The sequence below is a fragment of the Elephantulus edwardii genome, unplaced genomic scaffold, assembly GCF_000299155.1.
Source record: "Elephantulus edwardii isolate Elephantulus edwardi_28Jun2011 unplaced genomic scaffold, EleEdw1.0 scaffold00025, whole genome shotgun sequence".
In the NCBI taxonomy this organism is placed as follows: Eukaryota; Metazoa; Chordata; class Mammalia; order Macroscelidea; family Macroscelididae; genus Elephantulus; species Elephantulus edwardii.
In genome coordinates, this window is record NW_006399775.1 from 16835940 (window position 1) to 16849507 (window position 13568).

Genomic DNA, 13568 nt, shown 5'->3' on the forward strand with positions numbered 1-13568 from the left:
TATTTCATGAGTTCCTTGTTTTTCAGTGCTGCATAGTAGTCCACTGTGTGAATATACCACAGCTTCTCTATCCATTCATTTGTCGATGGGCACTTAGGTTGTTTCCAACCCTGCTATTGTGAACAAAGCTGCAATAAACATGGGTGTGCATGACTACAACTCTTAAGGAGCTCTCAGGGCCTCATAGGTAGGGAGTTGGCTGCCAAATCAAAGTTCAAATCTACCAGCTAATCTGCAGGAGAAAGATGGCCAAACTCCTGTGCTGTTAGTAGCCTCTGAAAACCTGCTGGAGGGTCAGCTGTGAGTTGATTCTAACCTAACAGCAATGAGTTGTTGACTTGAACGTGCTCCAACAAGGTGGATGGATTGGCACAGTGACTGCATTGGGTTTACATGTAGAAGAGATTGTGAGGATGGTGCAGGGTCAGAAAGGGTTCTGCTGTACGGAGTCTAGGAGGTGGAGCTGTCTCAGTGGCACCTCACCAAACAGTGGACTCTGGTTAGAAGTGGAACAGTGTACCTCCTACACCATCAGAGCCTCCACCAATGTGCTGTGGTCAGAGCAGTCATTAGTACTCAGTTACAATGATGCTTCGAAATCAGCATGCCTGTAAGCACAGATTGTTGTTTTTAAATTGCTGATGGTATTTTAATAATCATTTAGCTAATCAAATTTTCTAGTATTGTAGCTACAGTATTTTGGTAATTTCTGGTATTTGTGAGCCTATATCATTAACTTTTTAAATATTTAATTTGTAGGTATTTATGAGCCCATATCACTAAGAGTTTTTTTGTTTTATTTTTTATTATTTGTGTGTGTTTACCGTCAAATCGGATCTGACTGGTACAGGAGGAGATTGTTCCTCCTTCTCCAGCAGAGCATCTGGTGGATTTGAACTGTGCACCTCTGGGATTGCAGTGCAGTTTCTTGCCACTAGGCCACCAGAGCTCGCCTATCACTAACTTTTTTTTTATCACTAACTTTTTAAAGAATAAAGTAGTAATTAAAGGAAAAGGAGAAAAAAGGCTTTCACTTATTAATAATATTAATAAAGTTGTCAATATAGATTTCACAAAATAATTTTTAGTATTCCTTAAGAAATACATTAAATAATTTGCAATTATATTTATCCCATATTGTTCTATGATTAAAAATTATAGCAAACATTACTAAGGATTCTGTATAGTGTAACACAGGAGGTTATCCAAGGGGGTGCATGGCACGGCCCCTAGATGCTGACCACTCAATCTAAAATAGTTCCCGCCTACAGGAGCCCTCCATCTGCTAGGCCTGTTTGTTTACTCTCAGCAGAATCTGAAGTAACCTTTCACGCGTTTGTTTACTAGAGCCGTCTGTCCAATGCCAGTGATTACTTTCCTCTCTGTCCCAGAGACTCAGGGAACTCTAATCCCCTTAATGGCAATGCGAAGTGGGGCTGACGTCTGCCCTGCGTGCCTCTTAGGTCAGTACAGAGTCTCCTAAGAGGAAAAGTCATCATCCACGGGACGGTGAGGATAGGCAGACTCAAACCTGTTAGAACTTATTGACATTGAAAATGACAAGGGACGAGATCTTTGCTTGGGTCGCGCGGAACCCGAGACCCCGCTGCTCCAGGGTCCCTTTCCTTGAAGTGTGCAGCCTTGGCCTGACGTGGCCGCTGTCTTCCTGCAGGAGCACTGGATCTCCCCTCAGAACGCCACGCACATAAAGCCCATGCACCCCACGTCGGTGCATGGCGTGGAAGACATGATCCGCTTGGGGGACCTCAACGAGGCGGGCATCCTGCGCAACCTGCTCATCCGCTATCGAGACCACCTTATCTACGTGAGTGCCGCCCAAGGCCCCGCCCCTTCTCAGAGCCCCGCCCCGACGCCCCGCCCCCTCGGAGCCATATCCCCTAAGAGACCTGCCCATGGTCCCTTCGGTGGCTCCGCCTCCTGAGGTTGCCAGCCAATCGAAGGGCCAGAGACTCATCTGCTCTCAGCTTCTCCACTTTCTTCATCGTCTGTCCTTTGGGCAGTTGCTGCTGCAGTGTGATAGTGGAAACAATGATTTAAACCACAGATTTATGTGCATTCTGTAGGCCTTGAAACCACTGCGGGACCAGTGTTTATAAAAGAATTGTTCTTAGATGCTTGTTGAGTTCGGTTTGCAGTGGCCCCATGTGACAGAACAGAACTGCTTCATAGGGATTTTACCCACCGAGCTACTGGATGGGTTCAAATGGATATTTAGGTTTGAAATGTAACATCCAGTACTTAATCTTTGTGTCACCAGGATTCTTGCAAAGGACAGAGAAGGGGAAAAGAAACTCCTTGCCTTTGGAAATAGAGAATCTTGTTTATAAAATTTTGGAAGAGTTACCTTAGCTAGTAAAAATACTGTATTACTGTGTACTCGGACTAGGAAATCAAGGAAAATAGTTCCAGCTATTTATGGATTTTCTAGAAAACCCTGAGATCTGCACATTGCTTGTTTTTAGACATTCTTATCAGTATTCCTTCTGAGCTCTTTCCTGTGGGGGAAGGGAAAGGAACAGGTACCATCTATAGAGAAGGAGGGAGGAGAAAAGATACATAGACTCAGTTTTTCCACGGGAACTAAAGGTCAGGAAGCCAAGCCATGGAACCTGGAAGGATCCCAACTCTGATAGTCAGGATTGTGGTTGTCTTTTGAGTTGACAGGGACTATAGCAATGTGCTTAAGCACAGTAGATACTGTGTGGATGGCACAGGATCAGGCTCCTACATGGGGCTTCTGTGAGTTAGAGCCAATTCAATGGGACCTAACAGCAACTACTTTGAGGATTTATCAATGCCCAAGAATTTCAGTGTTCAAAAAAGGGTTCTCTCAATTTGTCAAGTTTGAAATTCTGTACTTGGTGGGTGACATAAGATTGGAGCATGACTTTGGCGAAGCAGTGAGAACATTGTGTCACCCAGAAACTAGACCTGTCCTCAACCATGGCAACCCCCAGTGGCTATGGGGATTGGGTTACCTTGGGCAGCAGCCCCATGCACCCAGGATTTCCTCAGGTTACAAGGAGGCTGGCCCCTATCAGCTCACAGCCTTGGCCAGGTGGACACTGCCAGTGACGATCTGCCCTGGGCTTGGTCCCCTCTAGCTGACCTGACCCTGGAGCCTGAGTGACAGTAGCCAAGGACACAAACAAGCCGCAGGACCCCCAGAACAGAGGAGGACCCTCAGGGGACACCTAGCAGCCCTTTACTGGGTGGTCCCAGAGCCAAGGGTAGTCTTCATCCTTCAAGGAATAGGTGGTAGGATGGACAGGGACCTAGGGCTCCTTTATACCCAGGAAAGGCCTCTTACTCAAGTGTCCAGTAATATAAAGGTTGTCATGTGTGGCCACAGGATGAGGTGGGAGAGAGGTTGAAGTGTCTGTCTTGGAAGCGGGGCATTTTGGCCTGTGATTTAGGGGAGCTGCTACTTCTCTGGTTTCGGCCTTCCCTGTGGCTCAATGAGGAGACTCCATGGGATGATCTCCTTGACTTTGGGAAACTGTCTGAGCCTCAGGTTACCATCTCTATGACCCACTAAAGGAGAGGACCCTGTTCTGGCAGCCTTGAGGGCTTCCTGGAGGAGGGAGGGCTTGAGATGGAATTGATTCTTGTCACTTCCCCAGGAGTGTGTCTCATGGGCCCCAGAGAGGCTCCAGGGACCATCTATGCTGTGTCATGGTTGGGGTTGTTTGTTTTTTTTAGGTTTTTTTTTGTTGTTGTTGGTTTTTGTTTTGTTTTGTTTTGTTTTTTTAAAATGCACCAAGTTCTTTATTGGTTTCATTTCTTGCATTTGAAATACTCTTCAATGACATCCTTGGCCTGGGATTCTTTGCCATAGGCCTTAACAACTACACCACTGCAACCAGCTACTTTGCAGGGCTTACCTTCTCGGTCAGTTTCGCAGAGGCCTCCCCACTTCCCCAGTTTCTTATTATCATCAACCTGATAAAGGTGTTCAGCACAAAGGGCCTGTACTAACTTGACATACATAAGCACATTACAGTTGGATGTAAGCACACAAAGATGGGCTTGGTGCTTGTCTAAGGCTTTGACAGCTTCGCAGATTCCACATGCTAGGCCATCGTGGATGAGGGCAGTCTTTAGCACCTCTTATAAAGCGGTATTAATGTCCATTACACCTCCAGCAGCAATGCCTTCATCGGCCATGGCGGTGGGTTTTGGGTAGAGTGGAATCTTGAATGCACCCGGGCCTCTGCCTCCGCACAGCTCACGGCAACGGGGGTGGGGGTGTGTCCATGGCTTTTTTAGCAGCACAACATGCTACCAACCCAACTACACTGGAGCTCCTTTGTCCTTGGTTTGGGAGTAGCTCTTTATCTCTCTCCCACCCCATCCTCTGGCCCCACATGGGCAGGTTTTATTACTGGAGGCGTGAACAAGAGTTCTCTGCTGGGAAACTGAGCGTTAACCCTCTGCTGACCAAGGACATTTGGAAAAAGAGAGGCCAAGAGTCCCCGAGGACAGAGAGGGCAGGGTCTGCTGGTTCTTGTCATCAGTGGTGGTCAAGACTCCTCACTTTCTTTCCACACTGCTAATACTGGCTGCCCAGCTCTCACATTCTTGGGATTTGGGGACACCAGGTGGAGAGAAGAGAGCTGGGGCTTGGTGCCAAAGATCTTGCTTGCTCCACTCCTCTGGCTATGCTGTGAGACCTTGGCAAGTCCTTCTGCTTCTTGGAGGCTCAGTTCTCATATCAGCAAAAGGCACTGTAAGGAATAAAGGAAGAGGTGAAACACATGTTTCCCTAAAGATGTGAAGTCCTGTGCCCCGCAGATTTCCACCTGACAACTGACTTGTCCCTGTCTTTTTGTTTGAGAGGTTGGGTCCCCCTCACTGAAAGAAAAGGCCTCAGCTGGTCCGATGGTATTATGTTATCAGAAACTATTACTATTAACATTAGTGCATCTAAAGTTGGTATACAACCCCACTCCCTGCTGAATTTCACTGGCTGAAAAATAACATGAAGAGTCCTCATTATTTGAAAAGGTTTCCTCCTACCTCAGAGAGAACGATGGTTACTGGTTTCTTAAATCTATGTACCATACCACACTCCCTGTTGTGGAGGTGGTTCCACCTCATAAGGCCCTTCATTGGGTTTTCAAAGCTGTAATTTTTTTTTATTAGTTTAAATGAACGTTTACAGAGACTTAGTGTTTTCAGTCATTCATTGTTGCACTTTTCTCCCTGCCCACCCACTCCCCCCAAAAGTTGTCAATTTTTTTTCTATAATTATATTTTATTAATTTTCATAAACATTTACAGAGATTTTGGGCTTCCACTCATTCATTGTTGCACTATTCTCTCTACCCTCCTCTCAGTTTGTTCTTGTCCAAATGCCACAGTGCTTGTCAAAGCCAGTTCTGATTAATCTCCTTTGTCAGTGTATCCTTTGCCATTCCCTATCACTCCTCCCTGAGAGAGACTTCACCCTGAGTCATAAGGAAAAGGGCACGGCGTATTCTCTTAGCTACTTCCTGCTGAAAAGGGACGCTGTGGGTTTCAGGGTGAAGATCTTCTCTCACTACTCTAAAGGGCCCCTTTGGCAGTAGGAAACACATAGACTATTATGGAGATTGATTTTGGAATTCAGATGCACTCTTATTGATTGTGCTTGGCTGTACATGTACATATCCTTGAAGATGAAAAGTTGTCAATTTTTAAAGGAGGAGACTACTCACTTTTTTTTTTGTCAAGATGTGGTGAGTGGATTGGAACTGCCAGTGTTTCAGTTAGCAGCCTGATATGTTATAATACCAGAGCTCTTCATCGTCAAGAAAAGGGCTACATGTATACACACACACACACACACACACACACACACACGTATATGTATATGAAACAAAAAATACTAAACCTGTTTCCATATTGAATTGATTTCCCTTCATATCAAACCTGCATGGCAGACTAGAACAGCCCCCACAGGGTTTCCAAGGTTGTAAATCCTTATGGAAGCTGTCTCTCAAGTTTTTTTCCCATGGAGTGACTGATGAGTTTGAACTGACAACCTTTTGGTTAACAGCTAAGGATCTTAGCCGCTGCAGCATGAGAGTTCCCTGTACACACACATATGCACATATATACATTCATGTTGTTGTTGTTTGGTGCCATCAAGTCAAACCCGACCCATCCCTGCACTCCGTGTATATATAGATGTGTGTGTTTATATCTATACACACACACTGGTGACATTGCTATCATAGTTTTATTATTTGCTGCATTGTTTTAGGTTACAGACAATATCCATTCTTTTTTTATTTAATTGTTATTTGAGTAAAAGTTTGCAAAGCATTCTTAAATGTGTCTTTTTTAAAAAAAACAAAAATAACTTTTTATTGTGCTTTGAGTGGAAATTTACAGAGCAAACTGGTCTCCCGTTGTATCATTTCTGCAGATTTTGTCCTATGACTTTAGTTTCAGGCCACACGTTCTCTCTCTTGTTTTGAAAGCTCTCACAATTTTTTTCAGGGTTTTATCCACTCTGCACATACCCTGGCCTTCCTTCCTGGCACCGGGTAAGGCTGCTTCCCTGTTTCTGTCAGGCTGTTCCATCAATTCCCTGCTTCCTGTGGACAGCAGTCAATGCTGCCCACTCCATTTCTTCTCCATGCATTTAGTCACCCTGGCTTAGTGGTAAGGAGTTGCGTTGCCAGCCCAAAGCCCAAAGGCACGTGGTTTGAATACATCAGCTGCTCTGCAGGAGAAAAATGGACAAGATCCTTCCATGCAATTTACTGCCTCTGAAAAGCCACTGGAGGCACAGCTATGGGTCAGTTCTGACTTGATGATGGTACTTAGCAACAAAAACAACTCATCACTCATCAAACTAGATCTAGAATCCCTAAATAGAGAGAGAAGAGCCAAGCAGGGGATCAGAAACCCTGAATCAGTGACTACAGAGTAGTCAGCCATGTGCAGTAAAGGGAATTGTATGGGCTCTGACAGGTCACACAGGAAGGGGGCCTGCTCACCTGGGGTGGACCTGAAAAACTGAGTCAGAATCATCTAGATCAAGGGCCTGGGAATGGACCTTGTCCATGGAGTGGACCTTGTCCTGAGGGCACTGGAGACCTCTAGGGGCTCTCAGCAGAGAAGTGACTTGGTTAAAGTTACAAAAACAAAACAACTCACTCTGGCTAGATTAGAAGGATGAAGTGGGGAACCCAGTGGAGAGATAACCACTGGTGGCTGGACCCAGGAGTGGCTGTGGTGATGGAGTGAAGTGAGGGAGAGGGGTTTCTGCCGGGATGACGGTTGACAGTGCTGTCCGCTGAGCAGGGAAGGTTTAGAAGGATGGTTTGTGGCGACGGTGAGGCCAGTTTTTCACATGCTGGGAGGTTCCTGTGGAGATATTCCAAGGGACAGGTAGCTGGTGCTCAGGAGGGCCTTTGGGCAGAGTGGAGAGGGAGAGGGTCCTGAAAGCTGAGTAGGGGAGGCCTGTGAAGGGCTCTTGGGCTGAGGAGAGGTCCAGGAGCCCCACCAGTCAGACTTCTTCTATCTCAGCAGCTCCCACCCAAGTCACTGAGCCTGTTCTTGGGCTTATGTATCTGGTTCTGATTCTTCCCCAACCCTAAGGGTGGGTTCATTAGGCTCTGAAATTGTGTCTCTGTCATTAGCTGAGGTGACTACCATTTATCTGAAATTGTGTCTCTGTCATTAGCCGAGGTGTCATGGCTGCTAGAGTGACCTTTTTCAAGTGGACTTCCTAAATGTCATGCCCTTTCAGCCTCTGTGTTCTATGCCCAGGGATGATCCTGCTGGCTTCTCCTCATCCTTCATGGCATCCGCGTCCCTTTGTGTAACCTCCACCACCAGGCTTTCCCTTCCTACCCCCAGCATCATCGACATCCACTCTGCTGAATGAAGGGTGCAGGGTACCTAGGGGTGGGGCCTGGAGGGCTGGGGTCAGTACCCTGGATCTGAGAATTCAGCTCAGCCCTGAGCTATAAGGGATATTGTCCGTGGAGAACACCCTCATTCCCCCATTTCCCACCGACTGACTCCACTTTCTAACACTTTCCAACATCAGACCAACTGTGGCGGGCGGGTGAGTGTGTTTCTGAGAGCTGCCCTCATGTAGCACTGGCTGAGTTCCAGGCTGTTTGCTTGGCCCCAGCTGCTCTCCTCCTGCCTCTTCCCCTCCCGCTCCTTCTCCTTCTGCCTGGGCTCTTGCTGTGCAGTCACCTGAGTCTCAGCGGGGTATGTGTGACCTCTGTTCTTGCCTCTGTCTCTGTCATGGGCTGCTTGGCAGAAGACGCTTGGGTGGCAGAGCAGTGACCTCTTGAACAAGCAAGGGATACTGCGTGGCTAGGACTCATGGCCCGGGGAGGAGGCTTTGCCTAGCCTTGGCCCAGGTGGGCTGTCCCCCGGCATTGGTGCCCACAGCAGTGCTTTCCTTGCATGGCCGTGATGGGCTGAGGCTGCAGCTGTGGTGTGATGCACAGAGCTTTGGGGAGGAAGGGGCAGGAGAATGTCACCTCCCCCGTGTGGTCACCTCCCTCTACCATCATAACTTTCTTACAGACTATAGATGTCAATTTATATGCATCACCAGTCACAGGCTGGGCCTGACCTTTTCGAGCTGGAGATGGGACAGTGTGGGAGGAAACAGAAGTAACTCCTGAATCCTCATTGGTGTGGGTGTGGGAGGGTCAGGCGATGTTCCCTGGCTGGGGGGGCCCTGGGTGACTAATCTGTCCACTGACAGGAGCTCAGGTAGGGAAAGTCCCCCCAAGAGGCTTTCTGGAGTACATCTGGCTCCTGCACCTATCCTACCAGGAGGGCACGGGGTAGGGGACTCTTTGCCTGCGTCAGTGCTGTAGAGACTGAGGCCCCTCCAGTCCCCTAACCAAAGACCCTTCCACTCATATCCCACCAATCCAACCTCAGTTCTGGACATGGTCCAATATAGGAATTTCCCTCTCAAAATGTGAGATGTGGAGTGTGGGACCAAGGTGAGAGCCAAGGCTGTTTAAGGAGATTCTACTATGCTCTGAATCATAATCACAAACAGCTGTATCTATATTATGTTTATTTTGCAGATAAAGATAAGGAAATTGAGGCTTAGCAATCCCTCCTTCCTCCCTCTCACACATTCCCTCTCTCCCTTCATCAAAGGCTGTTAACCACCCACTGTGAGTCACACCAGTGCTATACTGAAGACCCTGCCTCCAGCTCATAAGGAAGAAGGGTTTTGACTCCACTTGTGCCTGGCTACCAAACCAAGGCTGTTCCCTCTGAGGGGCAGGGCAGGGCAGGGACAGGGCAGGGAAAGGGGCAGGGACAGGGCAGGGGAAGGGACAGGGGCAGGGCAGGGACAGGGCACGGAAAGGGACAGGGCAGGGACAGGGGCAGAGTCTTGACAGGGCCGGATAGGTACAGGGCAGGGACAGGGCAGGGCAGGGCAGAGACAGGGGAAGGGTAGGGCAGGGCTGGGACAGGGGCAGGGCAGAGACAGTGGAAGGGTAGGGCAGGTCAGGGACAGGGGGCAGGGATAGGACAGGGCTGGGACAGGGGAAGGGCTAGGTAGGGGTAGACATAGGCCAGGGAAGGGACAAGGGCAGGGCAGGCCTGGGCAGGGGCAGCAGGTCAGGGCTGGGACAGAGCAGGGCAAGGCAGGCAGGACTGGGAACTTTCTAGGCTCAGAACCTCTTCTGGGCGCTGACAAGTCACCTTCTCCTGTGGCCCCAGACATACACAGGGTCCATCCTGGTGGCGGTGAACCCCTACCAGCTGCTCTCCATCTACTCTCCCGAGCACATCCGCCAGTACACCAACAAGAAGATTGGGGAGATGCCCCCTCACATATTTGCCATTGCTGACAATTGCTACTTTAACATGAAACGCAACAGCCGTGACCAGTGCTGCATCATCAGGTGGGCAACCAGACTTGGTACTTAGCACCTCTGTGTTCCTGTTAGTGCTTCTCAGGGCCTGTAACACTGTTGGAAACGCCATGAAGTGTCAGAAGTGCGAGATACTATGCACTGTGCATAAGGTTGTGTTGTAGAAAATCGCCTCTTTCTTGGGCCTTGTATTTCAATTATTGTTGTTAGATGCTGGTGAGTTGGAGCTGACTCATGGCTGACCCTCCACCGGGTTTTCAGAGGCTGTAAGTTGAGCAGGATGGAGATTGTCTGTCCATCTCCAAGGAGCAGCCAGTGGATCTGAACTGCATGTATTGGAAGCATAACTTCCTTATTACTAAGCCAGAGCTCACTGTATTTCGATGAATGCACCCCAAACTCCCATTACTTTTTTTGAGGTCAGTCTTTACTGCTGGCTTGTGCTAAGTTTATGATCAGTTGAAATCTCAGTCTTGTTTGCCACAGGCAGAGTCTGTACATGCTTTTGAAAAAGGCCAAAAGGACAAAGCAGACTGGTTGAGCGTCTAATACAGGGCCGAGCTCAATGTGAAGGATGGGTGGAAGAGGTCAGCGTCCTTCACTTTGAATGAAGGGGATAGGAGATTAAGCTTCAGGTTTGACTTGCTGGGTGGGGACCTTCTGCTCTCCCAGAAGTCCTAGAAAGTCCGTATAGTCAGCGCATCAGCTGGGAGATCAGGCAGCGTGGGGTGAGTCTGCAGTGTGGAGGGCAGCCTGGGCTGTGACCGGTTCTTCTTCCCCCATCTCCTCCGCAGTGGGGAGTCTGGGGCAGGGAAGACAGAGAGCACAAAGCTGATCCTGCAGTTCCTGGCAGCCATCAGTGGGCAGCATTCCTGGATTGAGCAGCAGGTGCTGGAGGCCACCCCCATCCTGGAAGGTAGGGCTGGGCTCCAAGGGCAACACAGAGGGTCAGGGGGTGGTGGTGACTCGCCTTACCCATGACCCTCTGACCCCCACAGCATTCGGGAATGCCAAGACCATCCGCAATGACAACTCGAGTCGCTTTGGGAAGTACATCGACATCCACTTCAACAAGCGAGGTGCCATCGAGGGCGCCAAAATCGAGCAGTACCTGCTGGAGAAGTCACGTGTTTGTCGCCAGGTGGGTCTGGGCCCCAAGGGGCGGAGGAGCAAATCTAGGCCTCCTCAGGGATCAGAGCTGTACTCCAAGGTCTTGGGGGTGGGTGGGGTACACATTGTCTGCAAGGTTCTGTGCTCCTGCCAGTTTGCATCAATGCCCTAATCCCATCACTAAAGCCTTCTTTCCCCCCACCACCTCTTGTCCACATTTTCAGGCCCCGGATGAAAGGAATTACCATGTGTTCTACTGCATGCTGGAGGGCATGAGTGAGGAGCAGAAGAAGAAGCTGGGCCTGGGCCAGGCCTCTGACTATAACTACTTGGCCATGGTGAGGCTCAGCAGGCACCTTGATGGGGTGGCACCCCTCCCAGGCAGGCCAGGGAGAGATCAACACCACACCCTTCCAAGTCTTCCTCTGCTTGAGGTCTATACGCACTAGGCCTTCTCCTGCCCCCTGCCCCACCCTGGTCCACGCTGGGCTTGTGAACACATCAGACCTGTTCACCACCTGGATACACTTGCTCTCACTGGAGACACACACTTTTCTAAATACATCTAGCTATCTGAAAGGATCTTTGGTGATGAAGTAGTCAAGCAGTTGATTGATAACCCAAAGGTCAGTGGTTCTAGCCCATCAGTAGCTCCTTGGGAGAAAGATATGACCTCCTGCTTTTGTAAAGATTTACAGGCTTGGAAACGTTGAACTGGATGATACTAGGTACAAATAGCCATCTGAAACATGTACACACACACGCATGCCGAAGTGCACACACAAAGATCTGCCTATACTGTGCTGTTAGTTCAGCCTTAAGGGCAGGGAGATGGGGGATCTTTTTGAGTCCTCCCAAAGTTGCAGGCTGCTGCAGCCTCAGCCTCCAGAGCTTGCTGGTTTCAGAGCTTTGGTGCCAGCCTGTTGCTGTATGGGTCTTGAGACCATTGCTGTCACCCAGTATAGGTTTGGGGGGATCTTGGGACCATGCACAGAGCAAATTGGCTTGGCGGTGGGGTGGGGCAGCAGGTTCTTTGGTCCTGAAAGAGTTCAGAGTTGGTTACCTGGGACCTAGGAGAGCCAGTTCATCACATGGACACAAATGTAAGCCATGCACTGAGAGATACAGAGACACAGTGATATCTGTGTATGTGTACAGAGGTCGTACGTGGGGACAGGTCTTCCTGAACACTTCCCGTATACTGTTGGCACACTTGGGCACACACACACACATACACACACACACACACACACACACACACACACACACACTCCCCTTGGAGACATACACAGACCTGGCCTGACCCCCTACTGGTACCCAGCCTGTCTGCCATTACGCCTCCTCCCTCCACCTGTCCACACCAGGAAGCACCAGGGGAGAGCATTTGTGATTGTCCTCGAGGGAGGTGGGGGACAGTAGAGTCTTGTGCAGTCACTTCCATGCAGGATGACGAGGCAGTCCTGACAGCAATGCCCCAGCTCCCCTCACTCTGGGGGTTAGGAGCACATAGAGGGCCTCAGTGTGGGAACTGTGTCCTTGAGAAAGTCAGGGCTGCTTTTCTGAGGCACCATGGTGCCCACTAGGTAACGTCAGTGTACCGGAGCAGAGCCCAGGCTGGCATATCTGGCTTGGTAGAGAGGATCCTTTGACCCAGGTGCTGCCTCTCTAGGGTTACCCATGGCCTCCCTGATGCCCTCCTGCACCCCACTCTCCCAACTCCTGCCCGCCAGGGTAACTGCATAACCTGTGAGGGCCGAGAGGACAGCCAGGAGTACGCCAACATCCGCTCTGCCATGAAGGTGCTCATGTTCACCGACACAGAGAACTGGGAGATCTCCAAGCTGTTGGCTGCCATCCTGCACCTGGGCAACCTGCAGTACGAGGGTGAGAGGCCTGGACCACCCCCCTGACCTTGCGCCAGGGCCCAAGGGCGACAGGACCTCTGGCTGCCCGCAGGGGACTGAAGGCTCAGTTTCTGTACCAGCGTGCACTTCCTTTAGGTTGGAAGCCAAGGAGAATTCCCTGTGCATGGTTTAAACAGGCCTGCTAGCTTGAAATCATCCTCAAATGTGATATCCCCTTACTTAAAATCCACCTAAAGATTTACAGTTTAAAGGTATTGGGAGTTTCAAATTTGGTTTCTTAAAGGATTTCTTAACGGTTTCTCAAAGAGGTGGTAAATCTTTGAACTGATTCATGCCAAGGTATGAGTGACTATCTTCTGAAAGGCTCGGAAGAGAAATATGTTCACTCACCTGACACTGCCAGCATTTACTATGCTGTAGACAGGAAGTCCTCTGAGATAGGCCCATTGTCTCCCCCCAGCTCTTGCTTCTGTTCCCCAGTGTGGATCCTGGCCCAGTGTAAGAAGTCTGGAAAAGTGAGCTCTGTGAATGAATAATCTTAGCTCTGAAGAGGTTAGAGTCTACTGCACTGAAACAGATGAGGGAGAAAACGGTTTAAAAGGGATATGTGATTAGGTATTTTTGTCATGACAGGAGTCCAGAGCGAAGGCTGCATAGTGGAGTGGACCTGGGGGGAGGGATTGTAAAACAATGAAAGAATTTTTCTTTT

At 49.4% G+C, this 13568-nt stretch overlaps 1 protein-coding gene and 1 pseudogene across 1 annotated transcript in view; one reads left to right on the plus strand and one right to left on the minus strand.

Moving 5' to 3' along the window:
- MYO7A (myosin VIIA) overlaps positions 1–13568 on the plus strand; it is a 92804-nt gene that overhangs the window by 14999 nt on the left and 64237 nt on the right. Inside the window, exons 3-8 of the mRNA XM_006882927.1 lie at positions 1673–1825; positions 9730–9914; positions 10679–10800; positions 10883–11025; positions 11219–11332; positions 12725–12878. Coding sequence (XP_006882989.1) covers positions 1673–1825; positions 9730–9914; positions 10679–10800; positions 10883–11025; positions 11219–11332; positions 12725–12878 — 871 coding nt within the window. The remainder of the gene's footprint in view (positions 1–1672; positions 1826–9729; positions 9915–10678; positions 10801–10882; positions 11026–11218; positions 11333–12724; positions 12879–13568) is intronic.
- Positions 3799–4188, minus strand: LOC102858005 (annotated as a pseudogene).